Source organism: Tachysurus fulvidraco, chromosome 18 (genome assembly GCF_022655615.1).
Source record: "Tachysurus fulvidraco isolate hzauxx_2018 chromosome 18, HZAU_PFXX_2.0, whole genome shotgun sequence".
NCBI lineage: Eukaryota > Metazoa > Chordata > Actinopteri > Siluriformes > Bagridae > Tachysurus > Tachysurus fulvidraco.
This window is the reverse complement of record NC_062535.1, coordinates 11,299,570-11,312,426: the sequence shown is the minus strand read 5'-3', so window position 1 is coordinate 11,312,426 and position 12,857 is coordinate 11,299,570. Positions and strand designations below refer to the sequence as shown.

Genomic DNA, 12,857 nt, shown 5'->3' with positions numbered 1-12,857 from the left:
ACACACACACACACACACACTCACCAGCAATGTCCACAGGCATGGAGATAGCCCTGCTCAGGGTCGGGATGGTGCTGCCTTCCTTCCCATGATCCACTGCTTAAATTTAATCAATAAAAATGCATGTTTTTCATTTAATATTTATTATTCAGTTACAGAGGCATTTAATATGGCATTTTTATTATCTTGTGTCTCTCTCTTCTCCCCACAAATGATCGTAAGCAGTAACATTACTACTATGAGCTTTACTGCTACTACAGTCGGGTAGCACCTTTGATTTCACAGACCAGTTAACAGTTTTGGGTTGTGTTAGAGGTAAATAAACACTGTGTGCTTTGACCTTTAGTCTTCCAGCTTCCTGCGTTCTTACCGTTGGCGTCTCGGACGGCGGCTTCCCGCTGGTCCTCTGGCACAGTGAGGCTGCTGAAGCGTTTGCTGTGGCGTACAGGGCTGGTGCGACTGGCGTGTGGTGAGAGAACGGGTAAACGCAGTGGCTGCGTCTCCTGAGAAAAGAACATCCGCGTTAAAAATGTGTAATGACTTGCAATATAATCATTACAACTTTACCCTTGTAGTGGAAATTTTTACTTTAGAGAAGAACACATGAATCTGTCCTTCTAGGCTTCTGTATTTTCCCATGGCTGGTAGTTATTGAGACTAGAGATTTCAGTTGTTTCTTCCTAAAACTGACTTTAATCAGACCTTTCCCATGAGACCTTTTTTGTTCCCGTGGGATTAGGTTGGTCAGAAGATGAGCAGGCGATGCTTCTAAGCCAATGGTGGATGATGCTTTGGTTTTACATGTCCTGTTTCATTTTATTCCTGTCTATAAAATGATGGTGTTATCAATAATGGAGGCCCTTCCTCTCTGATTTTACACATAGAGTGTTGGGTCCTTCTGCAAAGCTGAATGCAATAAACTGTGAAAACCTTTATACTCTTGCCCGTGCCTGTTGGTGTGATATTTTTATGCTTTAATTCTCTCAAACCTCAAAACTTCCACAACACCCTTTAACATAAAGCAACATAAACAAACTTAGCAAACAATATGATGTACCATGTGAAAGAAAAGTCGGTTTGTCCTTTCAATTTCAATATCTCATTTTTCAGTGGAATGTGTGTGTGTGTGTGTGTGTGTGTGTGTGTGTGTCTTACATGGCAGAAGAGCTCATTAGTGAGACCTAGGTAGTTGTGCAATGCCAGAACTGTCACTCTCTGCAGCCTTACCATGATGATCTACAGACAGAAAAAGACCATCTACTATAACAACCATACATATAGCATTTATAGTAAAAGCTTAAGCTATTTGAAGCTTCAGTAAAATAGATCAGAACACACACACAGACCTGCACCACTCGCACTAAACTCTCTGGGTATTTCTCAAAGATGGACAGAAAAGCCTCAACAGGCAGACGGAGGACTGTGGACACTTCTGCAGCTCTGGCAGACACGGTCCGATACGGCCTCTGGTGACCCTGCAACACACACACGCACACACACACACACACACATCATGCATTTATTTGAAATACCTTGTCTCACTTGCATGTCTTTATCTACATACCAAACACATAACAAATATGGCAATGTGTGTGTGTGTGTCTTACAGTGATAACGTCAAGAATGCTCAATAGACTATGAACCGAATCTCCTGGAAACACCTCTTTGACCACTCCATCCTTCCCATCCTTCAGACAGAGAGAGAGAGAGAGAGAGAGAGAGACAGAGAGAGACAGAGAGAGAGAGGCAGAGAGAATAATTTCCCAAATTATTCAAATATTTTGCAGATTAGTGGCTAAAATGATGGCTGCAAATTCAAATAATCTGCCAAATATCAGCCCCCAAAAATTCCTTAAGAATACTTCAAATGATTCAAAATATTCTGTTGAATAATTGCCTGAATATTTACATATCATTTTTAAGGAATAAAAGAAACTCAGAAGTAGAAAAGGAATCACTTGAAAGCCTCATTCTGTGCACATCATCCCATTAAAATCTTAAAGGGACCAGAGGTAAGAAGCCGTGTCTGTGTTTGCCGACCAGCTTGGTCAGATCCGCTCAAAATAAACACTGAAGTGCTGATGTTTCTGTGTGATGGCGTTTTATCGCTTCACAACTACAGCTGTCCTTACTACTACTGCTGCTGCTGTATATTGTACAAAAAGCATAATATTGCACAATATTGTTATTTGCACTCCCACACTTTATGTACATAACTGATCATTCATATTCTATATTCATATTTAATACTCATTCTGTCTATATTGCATCTCATTGTCTGCATTGTCTTGTATAGTTTGTATAGTATAGTGATATTTATGTCTGTATTGTATTGTATAATGTTATTTATGTCTGTATTGTATAGTATAGTGTTATTTATGTCTGTATTGTATAGTATAGTGTTATTTATGTCTGTATTGTATAGTATAGTGTTATTTATGTCTGTATTGTATTGTATAATGTTATTTATGTCTGTATTGTATAGTATAGTGTTATTTATGTCTGTATTGTATAGTATAGTGTTATTTATGTCTGTATTGTATAGTATAGTGTTATTTATGTCTGTATAGTATAGTGTTATTTATGTCTGTATAGTATAGTGTTATTTATGTCTGTATAGTATAGTGTTATTTATGTCTGTATTGTATAGTATAGTGTTATTTATGTCTGTATAGTATAGTGTTATTTATGTCTGTATAGTATAGTGTTATTTATGTCTGTATAGTATAGTGTTATTTATGTCTGTATAGTATAGTGTTATTTATGTCTGTATAGTAGAGCAGTGGTCCCCAACCTTTTTTCGCCGCGGACCGGTCAATGTTTGATCATTTTACCGCGGCCCGCTGGGTGTGGGGGGTGGGGTGGCGGCCATACAATTAAATTAAAATTAATAATTTTTATTTAACTGTATTTAAACATGCCTTTTTAACTCACTACAACGCTAAATCAATTAGAACCCTGAGCGTGTTTCTTTGCAACGAGACGGTTCCATCTGGGGTAATAGGGTAATAGGAGACAACAGGGAGAGAATTTAAAACAAGAAGAGTTTTATATTATATATTATATGACAACTCTGGTAATAAGAATAGTGACATTTCACTGCTTTTGGTTGCCGTCTTTGCGTCTTTCCGCCGATTATCGTTATAGATCAACGCCTCCAGTTCTGACTGCGCGTGCACGCTGCGCGTACCTGTGCTTCTCCGTTCAAATAAAACAGACAGCCGATGACGCACTATTGAAAGACTACAACGCACGCGCGTAAAAGCAAAGTAAAAAAAATTGCTCTTGGATCAAACTGGTAAATAATTTTCTTTCCCATCGACGACATGTCCTGCATTTTAACGTAATTTTTATTGTTTATTTATGAAAGTAAACATTATACTTATAGTTTTAGGGTGGCTGAGATTACAGACAGGGGGCTGAAGCCACCCTAAAAAAAGGCTAGAACCGCCCCTGGGAGACAATGACACCCGAAGTGTGTTGCTTATGTCCAGTTTATTCCGTTGTTTTGTTTTGGTTGCTGTCACTGCAGAAAACCCCGCTCCACGCAGATAGCATGTTGGAAATGGCAATAGGGATTTAAGTGGATTTATCTCATACTCCGTCATGGCTTTAATCCAGAACACCGGCAGAGTTTCTAACTTTCTAACGACGTCTGTTTCGTACTCATTTTTGCTAATTTGTGGGTTAAATTTGAGCAAACACAATATACACGTACTATACACCAAGCACTGTTAAACATGACAAAGTACCGGTGAACAGAGAGAAGAGCGATACACACCTTCCCAGACGTCACCTAAATCCGGCTTGATATCACGATATTTTGCGCATGCGCGGAATTGGTGCGGCTTTAGGTGACGTCTCTCAGCTCCCGGTTAACCTCTCGTCCATGGAAAGGCGCACAAACCCGAGAGAGATACACCACAGTGAATAAAATGGAAATAATTTAATGTTCCTGGGGCGGCAGGTACCATTTGGTCCGCGGCCCGGGGGTTGGGGACCACTGTTGTATAGTATAGTGTTATTTACGTCTGTATTGTACAGTATAGTGTTATTTATGACTGTATTGTATAGTATAGTGTTATTTATGTCTGTATTGTATAGTATAGTGTTATTTATGTCTGTATTGTATAGTATAGTGTTATTTATGTCTGTATAGTATAGTGTTATTTATGTCTGTATTGTATAGTGTTATTTATGTCTGTATAGTATAGTGTTATTTATGTCTGTATAGTATAGTGTTATTTATGTCTGTATAGTATAGTGTTATTTATGTCTGTATTGTACAGTATAGTGTTATTTATGTCTGTACAGTATAGTGTTATTTATGTCTGTATTGTACAGTATAGTGTTATTTATGACTGTATTGTATAGTATAGTGTTATTTATGACTGTATTGTATAGTATAGTGTTATTTATGATTGTATTGTATAGTATAGTGTTATTTATGTCTGTATTGTACAGTATAGTGTTATTTATGTCTGTATTGTATAGTATTATTTATGTCTGTATTGTACAGTATAGTGTTATTTATGTCTGTACTGTACAGTATAGTGTTATTTATGTCTGTACTGTACAGTATAGTGTTATTTATGATTGTATTGTATAGTATAGTGTTATTTATGTCTGTATTGTATAGTATAGTGTTATTTATGTCTGTATTGTATAGTATAGTGTTATTTATGTCTGTATAGTATAGTATTATTTATGTCTGTATTGTACAGTATAGTGTTATTTATGTCTGTACTGTACAGTATAGTGTTATTTATGTCTGTATTGTATAGTATAGTGTTATTTATGTCTGTACTGTACAGTATAGTGTTATTTATGACTGTATTGTATAGTATAGTGTTATTTATGACTGTATTGTACAGTATAGTGTTATTTATGTCTGTACTTTTAAGAGTCACAAACAGCTGGAACCAAATTCCTTGTGTGTGTAAACGCACTTGGCCAATAATTCTGATTCTGATTCTTAGACATTCATTCTTAGACATTAAATGGAGAAATTCTCATCCACGGTACTCTCACATGAACCACAGATGAAGTATACAGAATTTGTTGCTAAATGGAACAAACCCCAATAGTACGTCAATTGCAGAAGTCTAAACCATGTGTAAAGCCGTTCTGATAACAAAACCATTAATACCAACAACTAGTGATTCAGTGATCATTAGTATTATATACTGTACATACACACACACACACACACACACACCTGTCCTGTGAGACACAGGTCCAGTTTGCCGTCCTGCACTACATAGATGCTGCTGTCTGGTTGTCCGGGTCTGAAGACGTACTCGCCCTGCTGGAACTGCAGGAACACCATGTGCTTACACAGCTCCAGAAACAATGGCTTCTCAAAGTGGCCCAATACACTACACACACAAACGTACAAAACAGAGCGCCACACAGTTATGTCATGTTATCTCACATTAAGTCTTTATGTCTGTCATTGGACAGTGATTGCGTTTCAGTCTGGAATCTCTATAATACTCTGCTGAAAGATCTCGAGCAACACAAGAGCAATGTGATGCTTCTGCTTTTACTCGAATTCTGCCATGGAATCTTCTCAATACAGGGGGCACGGTGGTTAGCACATTCGCCTCAGACCTCCAGGGTTGGGGGTTTGATTCCCACCTCCGCCTTGTGTGTGGAGTTTGCATGTTCTCCACGTGCCTCGGGAGTTTCCTCCGGGTACTCCGGTTTCCTCCCCTGGTCCAAAGACATGCATGGTAGGGTGATTGGCATCTCTGGAAAATTGTGTGTGAGTGTGTGAGTGAATGAGAGTGTGTGTGTGCCCTGCGATGGGTTGGCACTCCGTCCAGGGTGTATCTTGCCTCGATGCCCGATGACGCCTGAGATAAGCACAGGCTCCCCGTGACCCGAGAAGTTCGGATAAGTGGTAGAAAATGAATGAATGAATGAATGTTCTCCATACCACAGAGTATTTATTTATAAGTATTTACCGCACGTTCTTGAGCATGTAGAGCACTTCAGAGGGAAGATGAGAGTTGGCTACATCAAACTCTGTGAGATCTGCCTCTAGCACTGAGGGAGGAGGCTCCTTCATCTGCAATGTGGGCACCTCCTTCTTAAAGCGCAGGATCCTGAGAGAGAGAGAGAAAGAATAGAGAGAGAGGATGTGGATGAGAGTGGTGAGATTGGTAAAGAGAGGGAAAGGATGAGACAGATGGGTGAGAGAGAGAGAGAGAGAGAGAAAGGGGGTAGAGAGAGGTGAGATGGGTAAATAGAGCAAGAGTGAGAGAGGAAGATGAAGATAGAGAGAGGGGGTGTTGAGAAAGCAAAATGATGATTGTCCATGATTAACAATTTCCCTGGTGACAACACGTCACCTAACAGCCTTATTATTATTATTATTATTATTAAGTTTACTTTTTGGCAATGTTGAGCATCTTCTGCTTCTTCTTCAGTCTTGGACGGGAGGAAGAGGATGAGGACGTTCCGACTAAAGATGAAGTGGACTGAGAGACTTTCCTCATGATTTTCCTGCCATAGAATAAAACCTTGTCTCTTTTGCGGAAGCGGTATTTGGGGGCTTCTTGAGCCGCTAGGTCTGCAAAAGCACAAAAGAAAGTTACGTTAGACATCATTAGAAATCAGTGTAGAATATAAAAAAGCAGATCGGAGTCTTCGAGACGACGTGGAGCTTCTGTACAACGTTTCAGAAGACTCACTCCGAAGGTGAATCCTACGCAGCACGAAGAAGATGAAGGTGGCGATGAGGATGATGGAGATGCCGGCACCAAGCACTATTCCCACCATCTTAGAAAGAGAGAACAGAATAGAGGAAATGAGCGATCATATCAGTCAATATCATCTATACTAGATCTCCTTATTCTTATTCAGTAAATCCTTCAGGATGCGCTGTTGATCTTCACATTTGCTCCTCAGTGATTTGTATAATGTGATTTATACAAACCATGCTGGTCTGAAGCTGGTCCTCCACAAACGACTTTATATTTCCATTTCCCTCCTGTAGAAAAAAACAAAACAAAAAAAAACAATGTGTACATCAAGCATTTTTACATATAGTGATAAAAATGCAGAAGTTCCAGCTACCAGCTTTATATTAATCATAATAAATATTCATTCTTATATTAAACATTTTAGTCTCTCTCTCTCTCTCTCTCTCTCTGTATCTCTCTCTCTCTCTCTCTCTCTCTCTGTATCTCTCTCTCCCTCCCTCTCTCTCTCTCTTTCTCTCTCTCCCTCCCTCTCTTTCTCTCTCTCTCCCTCCCTCTCTCTCTCAGACAACTTCCCAGGATGCATCAGCATGCTGTACTTCACAAATAACATGGAGGTTAATCAATAAGTGACAACGATACTGTGAACAAAGGACAAGTGCAGCCATGTGACTTTTCTTCCTAAAGACATGCATTACAGGCTTCTTACTATATCGGTCACACCCATATTTACATTGTGCATGTGCTTCAATTCTCCATCAGTCTCATTCACTTCACCATATCACGTTACACCAACTGCACTAAACTGTGCAAGAGGAAAAGGCTGTGAACAGATAAGCGATGGTTATCTTGCGAAACTTGAGCTGTTCCTCTTCCTGTATCCACTTTGTAATATAAACTATTGTTCATAAACTGAGGACAACAGCAATAAAAGGACTCAGTTATGTGGTCATGTGATCGAATCCACAGCCAATCAGCACTGAGAAAGCAGCAAATCGATCCAAATGATAAAAGGACTGAAGGGATGAAGAAAAGAAAGAACGTCTGAGTACTAACTGGTCATTAGAAGGTGGATAACCTTCTATGGAGGGAATAAACTTATGGAGGAAACAATGACAGCTTTTTTTTCATGTTTTTTTTCCATGTTTTTTTTTAGAAATGCAAAGCCAAACAGGATTAAAAGGATTTTTCCATGTAGTTCTGGGAGGCATGAGGGCAAAATGAACTGTGATATGAAGGACAGTGTGTCTGAACAGATATCTGGTGGAAACGTGTATACAGATAAGAAGTATGAAAAGAAATCAGAACCTTGAATGAAAAATCATAGATCTAGTTTTACATATGCTTATACATCTGCTCTAATATTAAATAAGTACCGAACTGGAGCTGTTAAAATTGCTTTACATCAAATTTTAATGCTTTTACAATCAGCCGGGGTTTTTGACAAACAGAAGACGAAAACCAGAACATTTGGATTTCTTATTTTGAATCTTATTATTTTGTGTAATAGTAATTGTGCATATATTATAACTCGATGTCTCATTTTTCAAGAAAACGTGTCATCGTTTTGGAAAAAAAAAATATCGTTACTTTGACTTAATATCTTCTTATTTAGGCTGAATAACTCATTGTCTCAAGGTCTTTATATCTCGTTATTTCAAGATAGTATCTCATAATTTTGACAAAGTGCCTTATTAGAATATCTTGCTATTTTAGGACACAGCAGGTTATTATTTTTAATTAAAATGTCACTATTTTGAGCATTTTTTTATCTGGTTTTCTTTTGTTCTCTGTTTTGGGGATTTTGTTGATGTAGTAAGTGTCAGATGACTGTTTGTGACTCTCCAACTGAATGTATGTTCTGGTATACACATTTAATGTCAGTGTTAGGAATAGGAAAGGGCAGCATGCTCACCTCTGGTGGTTCCTGGGACTCTGGTCCCGGAGTGCTTTGTCCCATTCTAACAGTGGCACTTCACACAACTGGTCCATGAACAAATTGCGCTGCAAGACACACACACACGATAAGGCAAGGGGAGTCATGCAGCATATCAGCACATGCAAATCAGCCACATGCTTGCATTCTCCATATTTCATGCAGTATTTGAGTAAAATGTATTTACGCCTGTCTTTCATCACTTTTCCTGTATCTTAACATCACGTCACATCTCTTCCTGTCCTTTTACCAACTCTAGCAAAACCTCATTTTAGATTTTTTTCCTCGTTGCAGGTCAAACCAACTTGGTATTATAAAGTTCTACAAAAACAGTGTTACCTTTTTCAGATCAGAAAAATCTTGGGGTGGCAAATTATTGCCTTTGAATTCTGTGATGTCCCAATTGCTATATCTATTTCTAGAGTGAACCCTGTGAACCCTGTCAGTGGACGGACGGGTGATTCAGCAGAACTACACACAATAAAGCTTGTCAGGATCAATATGGCTGAACCTGATTCACCCCTGCCAAATTTCAGACACTGTATTACCTTGACCACTTGTCCCAACACAGGGCATAAATCCAAACCTAAAATATTTTGAAAAAGCACTTTAGTCTAACAAGTCATGTTTCAAGAGACGTTTCCCGAGCAGGCAAAGATTTACCAACAACTAACAATTTCCTCATTTTGATACCCAGTCTAGGCTGATGCCAATTAAGGCAGAACTCAAAGGTTTACTCATAGACATTTGATCACATCTGCACAACCTCTGTCTCATTAAGACATGCACATAATCCAGTGATGGATAAATACTGATCTATGGCATAACTCCTTTCCCCTGAGAGGTCAGTTTCCTGTTTGGAGCTCTTGATTTGGCATTACCACACCTCTATGTTCGACTGAGCATCTCTTGGAAATTTCCTACATTTCCCTACTGAGCTTCTTTCTGAGGCAAACTGTGTCAGCAAAATCACCAACTGCTATCAACGCTCGAATTACAATCCGTTAACATTATGTCCGCAATACAGCAGGTAACCGTACACTACTTTTAGTGTCTGAGGACATCAGCTTAACACAGTATAAGTCAATTTTTAATCAATTATACAGTATTGGCCTCAGTGACCAACTATACTCAGTATAATCTGCAGGGCAGAAGCTTTTAAACAAAGTGAAGCAGAAACAACCCAAGCATGAAAGATTTAATGGAGCCGACAGTCCCTGCAAGAAAAAGCTTTAACCATTTCACCAGAAACAAGAGCAAGATAGTTGTAGGCATTAAAATAGGATTAAGTCAAGTCTGAAACAAAATGTCTTTCTGTACTGTGCAATACAACTAGACTTTTGGCTTCAGAAAACTGGAACTGGGATTTTTCTACTGGTTAGTACCAAATGGTCCATTTGCACTATTAATTGTTATTTTTTTTAATAATCTAGTTATTTTTACATTTTTTTTATTATTGTCTTTGTATCTCTTTAACAAAAACAAATATCGTAACCTGTAAAGTTGGAAACGTTTATTGGAAGTACCATTTAATGCTGGTTATACCAATCAAAAGAACAGTAAAACAAACATACAAAAATCTAAGCCTTCCTTCCTTGCCGGTCTTAATAGCATCGCTTCAAAACAAAATGATGATTGTCATCACTGTATAATCATAGAGTTTCTCTTATCATGTTGGTGGAACATAAACTTGAACCCAAGTAGCTTTGGATCCCGGTTTGTCACAGATTTTACTAGCTAGCTAGCTAACGTGAATTAAGCTGAAACGGTTTCTGAGAAGATTATATTATATATTATATATCTATATATAACCTTTACTGTTAACCCAAAAAAAAACTAGCTAACAAGCAAACCTGACAGAATTCAAAGATTTTAAGTCAAAGTCATAAATTTTGCTAATCTTTACTGCTATTACTCGATAGCTAACATGGGCTAACTTGAGGTGATCTCTGACAGGATTTATAAATCGTTATAAATATTTATATTCATAAAGTTCACTTCTATCTTCAAGCTAGCTAACAGGTAACCTGACAGAATGTATGAAATGGGTAACAAACTGACAAAGAGATGTGAGGTCTGAAACAAATATAAGCTTTAAACTTCTGGGTTAAATACAGCTTAATCTTACACTGAAAACAGTGAAACTGAATCTTTGCATTAAGGAAATTTCTAATAAATAAACATCTAAAAAAACATATTAATAAACATATTTTTATGAACCAAGAACACATGTCAGAATAGTGCCACCCCTCTGTTTGGTAGTCATACAATATCTCCTTGCCAACATTTACAGCACCGATTGGTCTCCTATAATGCTTCATGAGATAGATAGAGAACACCAGCCAGGTTATGAATAACACCATCCCTCTGTTTTGACAACAAACATGTGCAGCGTTAATAAAAGAAAGAATTTGATCCTGTTTTCTGAATAACACAAAGCACTGCAGCAGATTCATTTCATGCACCATTTCATGTAGCTCCAACTTGTCTGTCTGCTGCTTTTATTATGTTCCTGTATCATTATTTTGAGTCTGTTTATGAGTGTAAGGCCAGGTTTGGTTTATATGTCTTCGTTTGAGTATTGACCCTGGAGTATTTCCTTGGATTTTAAGGAAAAGCAGAACCATCTGCTCATGTCATTGACCAATTTTATGAAATCAAGATGGACTAATGCCATATTGCTCCTAGGTGTGAATGTAGGAGTATGTCCACACATCTCTGCACTGCTATAGCCTTTATATTTATTCACTGTACATATGTTTACATATAAACCTATGTATATTACATACTGTACATATGTTTACATTTATACTTATATATATCACACTCTGTACATATGCTACATATTTATCTGCACTTGTCTATTTGCACAATTGCTACTCTTTGCACTTCTGGCAGATGCCAAACTCCATTTCATATCTGTGTTCCTATGCAAACTAAATAAAGTTGGTTCTTTCTTTCTATGTGTGTATGTGTGTATGTGTGTGCATGGTGTCCTGAGATGAACTGATGTATCATTCTGGGTGTATTCCCAACACTCCCTGTGCTCCAGGAATATGTTCAAACTCTAAAAAAAAAGATGCCGTAAGAGCAAAAGCAAACTAAGACAAATAAATAGACAAACAAACAAACAAATAAATAAATGTCTTATGTTTTTATTGTATTGAGAGAGGAAACATCTAATCTCTGGTGTCATATTTACTCCTAGCTCATCTCAGATTGTTGGATTAACGCCATCCACGTGTATGCAAGTCCAGCGGTACACAAATGACACAAACGTTTGTTCAGCACTGCGGCGGCTATGCGTTTGGTTTGGTCTGTGATGTGATGTGATTTTCCTGCGCCACTGCGCTATTTGCGGCAAAATGATGCGGATGCGACCTTTGACCTGATGTTAGCTTTACAGCTATGCTAATCATTCAAAACTGACCTTTAGTAGCGTTTAACGCCATAACAACAACACCACGGAGATGACTATATATATTTGATCCACAACATAAACCGAGATACCGTTATTTTGTTTACTAACCTGTTCTTTATATAAACAAAGTGTAAATACACAGCCTTTTCTGTTCCTATCGATGTTCAGCTCGCGTCCTAAATACCTCCGTTTTAGAAACGAAGTGCACTAGAGAGAACACAAGCTACATCACACAGTGGGGCACTAGTATTCCCACTAGGTTGCATTTGGAACACAGCCGTTATCATGAACATACAGCTTTAAGGCGCATCTTGATAGTTTAGAGGAAAATCTTTTTTATCAGCAATCAATTAAAGCGCTAAGTAAGTCAAGTGTACAGCTGTCACACGTGATAGACGGATCATAAACACTGTAAGTGTGGAGAATGTTTTTATAGCCCTACCTGAACCTCGGGTCCCCTTCTGTCAAACAACAACTCAATACCGGAAACGTCCACATGCAAAGCTCCTCCCCCTCAGGGGCGGGGCTGGGAGAGTTACCCAATCGTTGATAGCTTCTGGGTTCTTAACCAATCATTATTATCCACCTTAATAAAGCAATGTTTCATTGAAAAATCAAGCTTACAATAAAGTAGTTAAATTGTAGTTAGGGAGCATTTTTGACGTCTATGGTTATTTTACACACACACACACACACACACACACACACACACACACACACACACACACACACACACACATGTATATTACACGCTGTACATATGTTTACATATATACCTATATACTGTATATTA

At 38.1% G+C, this 12,857-nt stretch overlaps 1 protein-coding gene across 9 annotated transcripts in view; it reads right to left on the bottom strand.

Annotated features, from left to right (window-relative positions):
* pnpla6 (patatin-like phospholipase domain containing 6) overlaps window positions 1-12,578 on the bottom strand; it is a 39,371-nt gene extending 26,793 nt beyond the window's left edge. For 8 of the 9 annotated variants that reach the window (XR_007138445.1, XR_007138444.1, XM_047803120.1 and 5 more), the window contains exons 1-12: window positions 12,507-12,578; window positions 8,623-8,711; window positions 6,944-6,997; window positions 6,699-6,786; window positions 6,397-6,577; window positions 5,970-6,110; window positions 5,219-5,378; window positions 1,608-1,688; window positions 1,347-1,475; window positions 1,156-1,236; window positions 371-503; window positions 25-99 (exon numbers count right to left, since the gene is read on the bottom strand). Coding sequence is in view for 7 of the 9 variants with exons in the window: in XM_047803120.1 (XP_047659076.1) it covers window positions 25-99; window positions 371-503; window positions 1,156-1,236; window positions 1,347-1,475; window positions 1,608-1,688; window positions 5,219-5,378; window positions 5,970-6,110; window positions 6,397-6,577; window positions 6,699-6,786; window positions 6,944-6,997; window positions 8,623-8,667 (1,168 nt within the window). In the remaining 2 variants the exon portion in view is untranslated. The remainder of the gene's footprint in view (window positions 1-24; window positions 100-370; window positions 504-1,155; window positions 1,237-1,346; window positions 1,476-1,607; window positions 1,689-5,218; window positions 5,379-5,969; window positions 6,111-6,396; window positions 6,578-6,698; window positions 6,787-6,943; window positions 6,998-8,622; window positions 8,712-12,506) is intronic. The other variant, XM_047803122.1, reaches the window with a different exon arrangement.
* Between the last annotated feature and the right edge of the window lie 279 nt (window positions 12,579-12,857).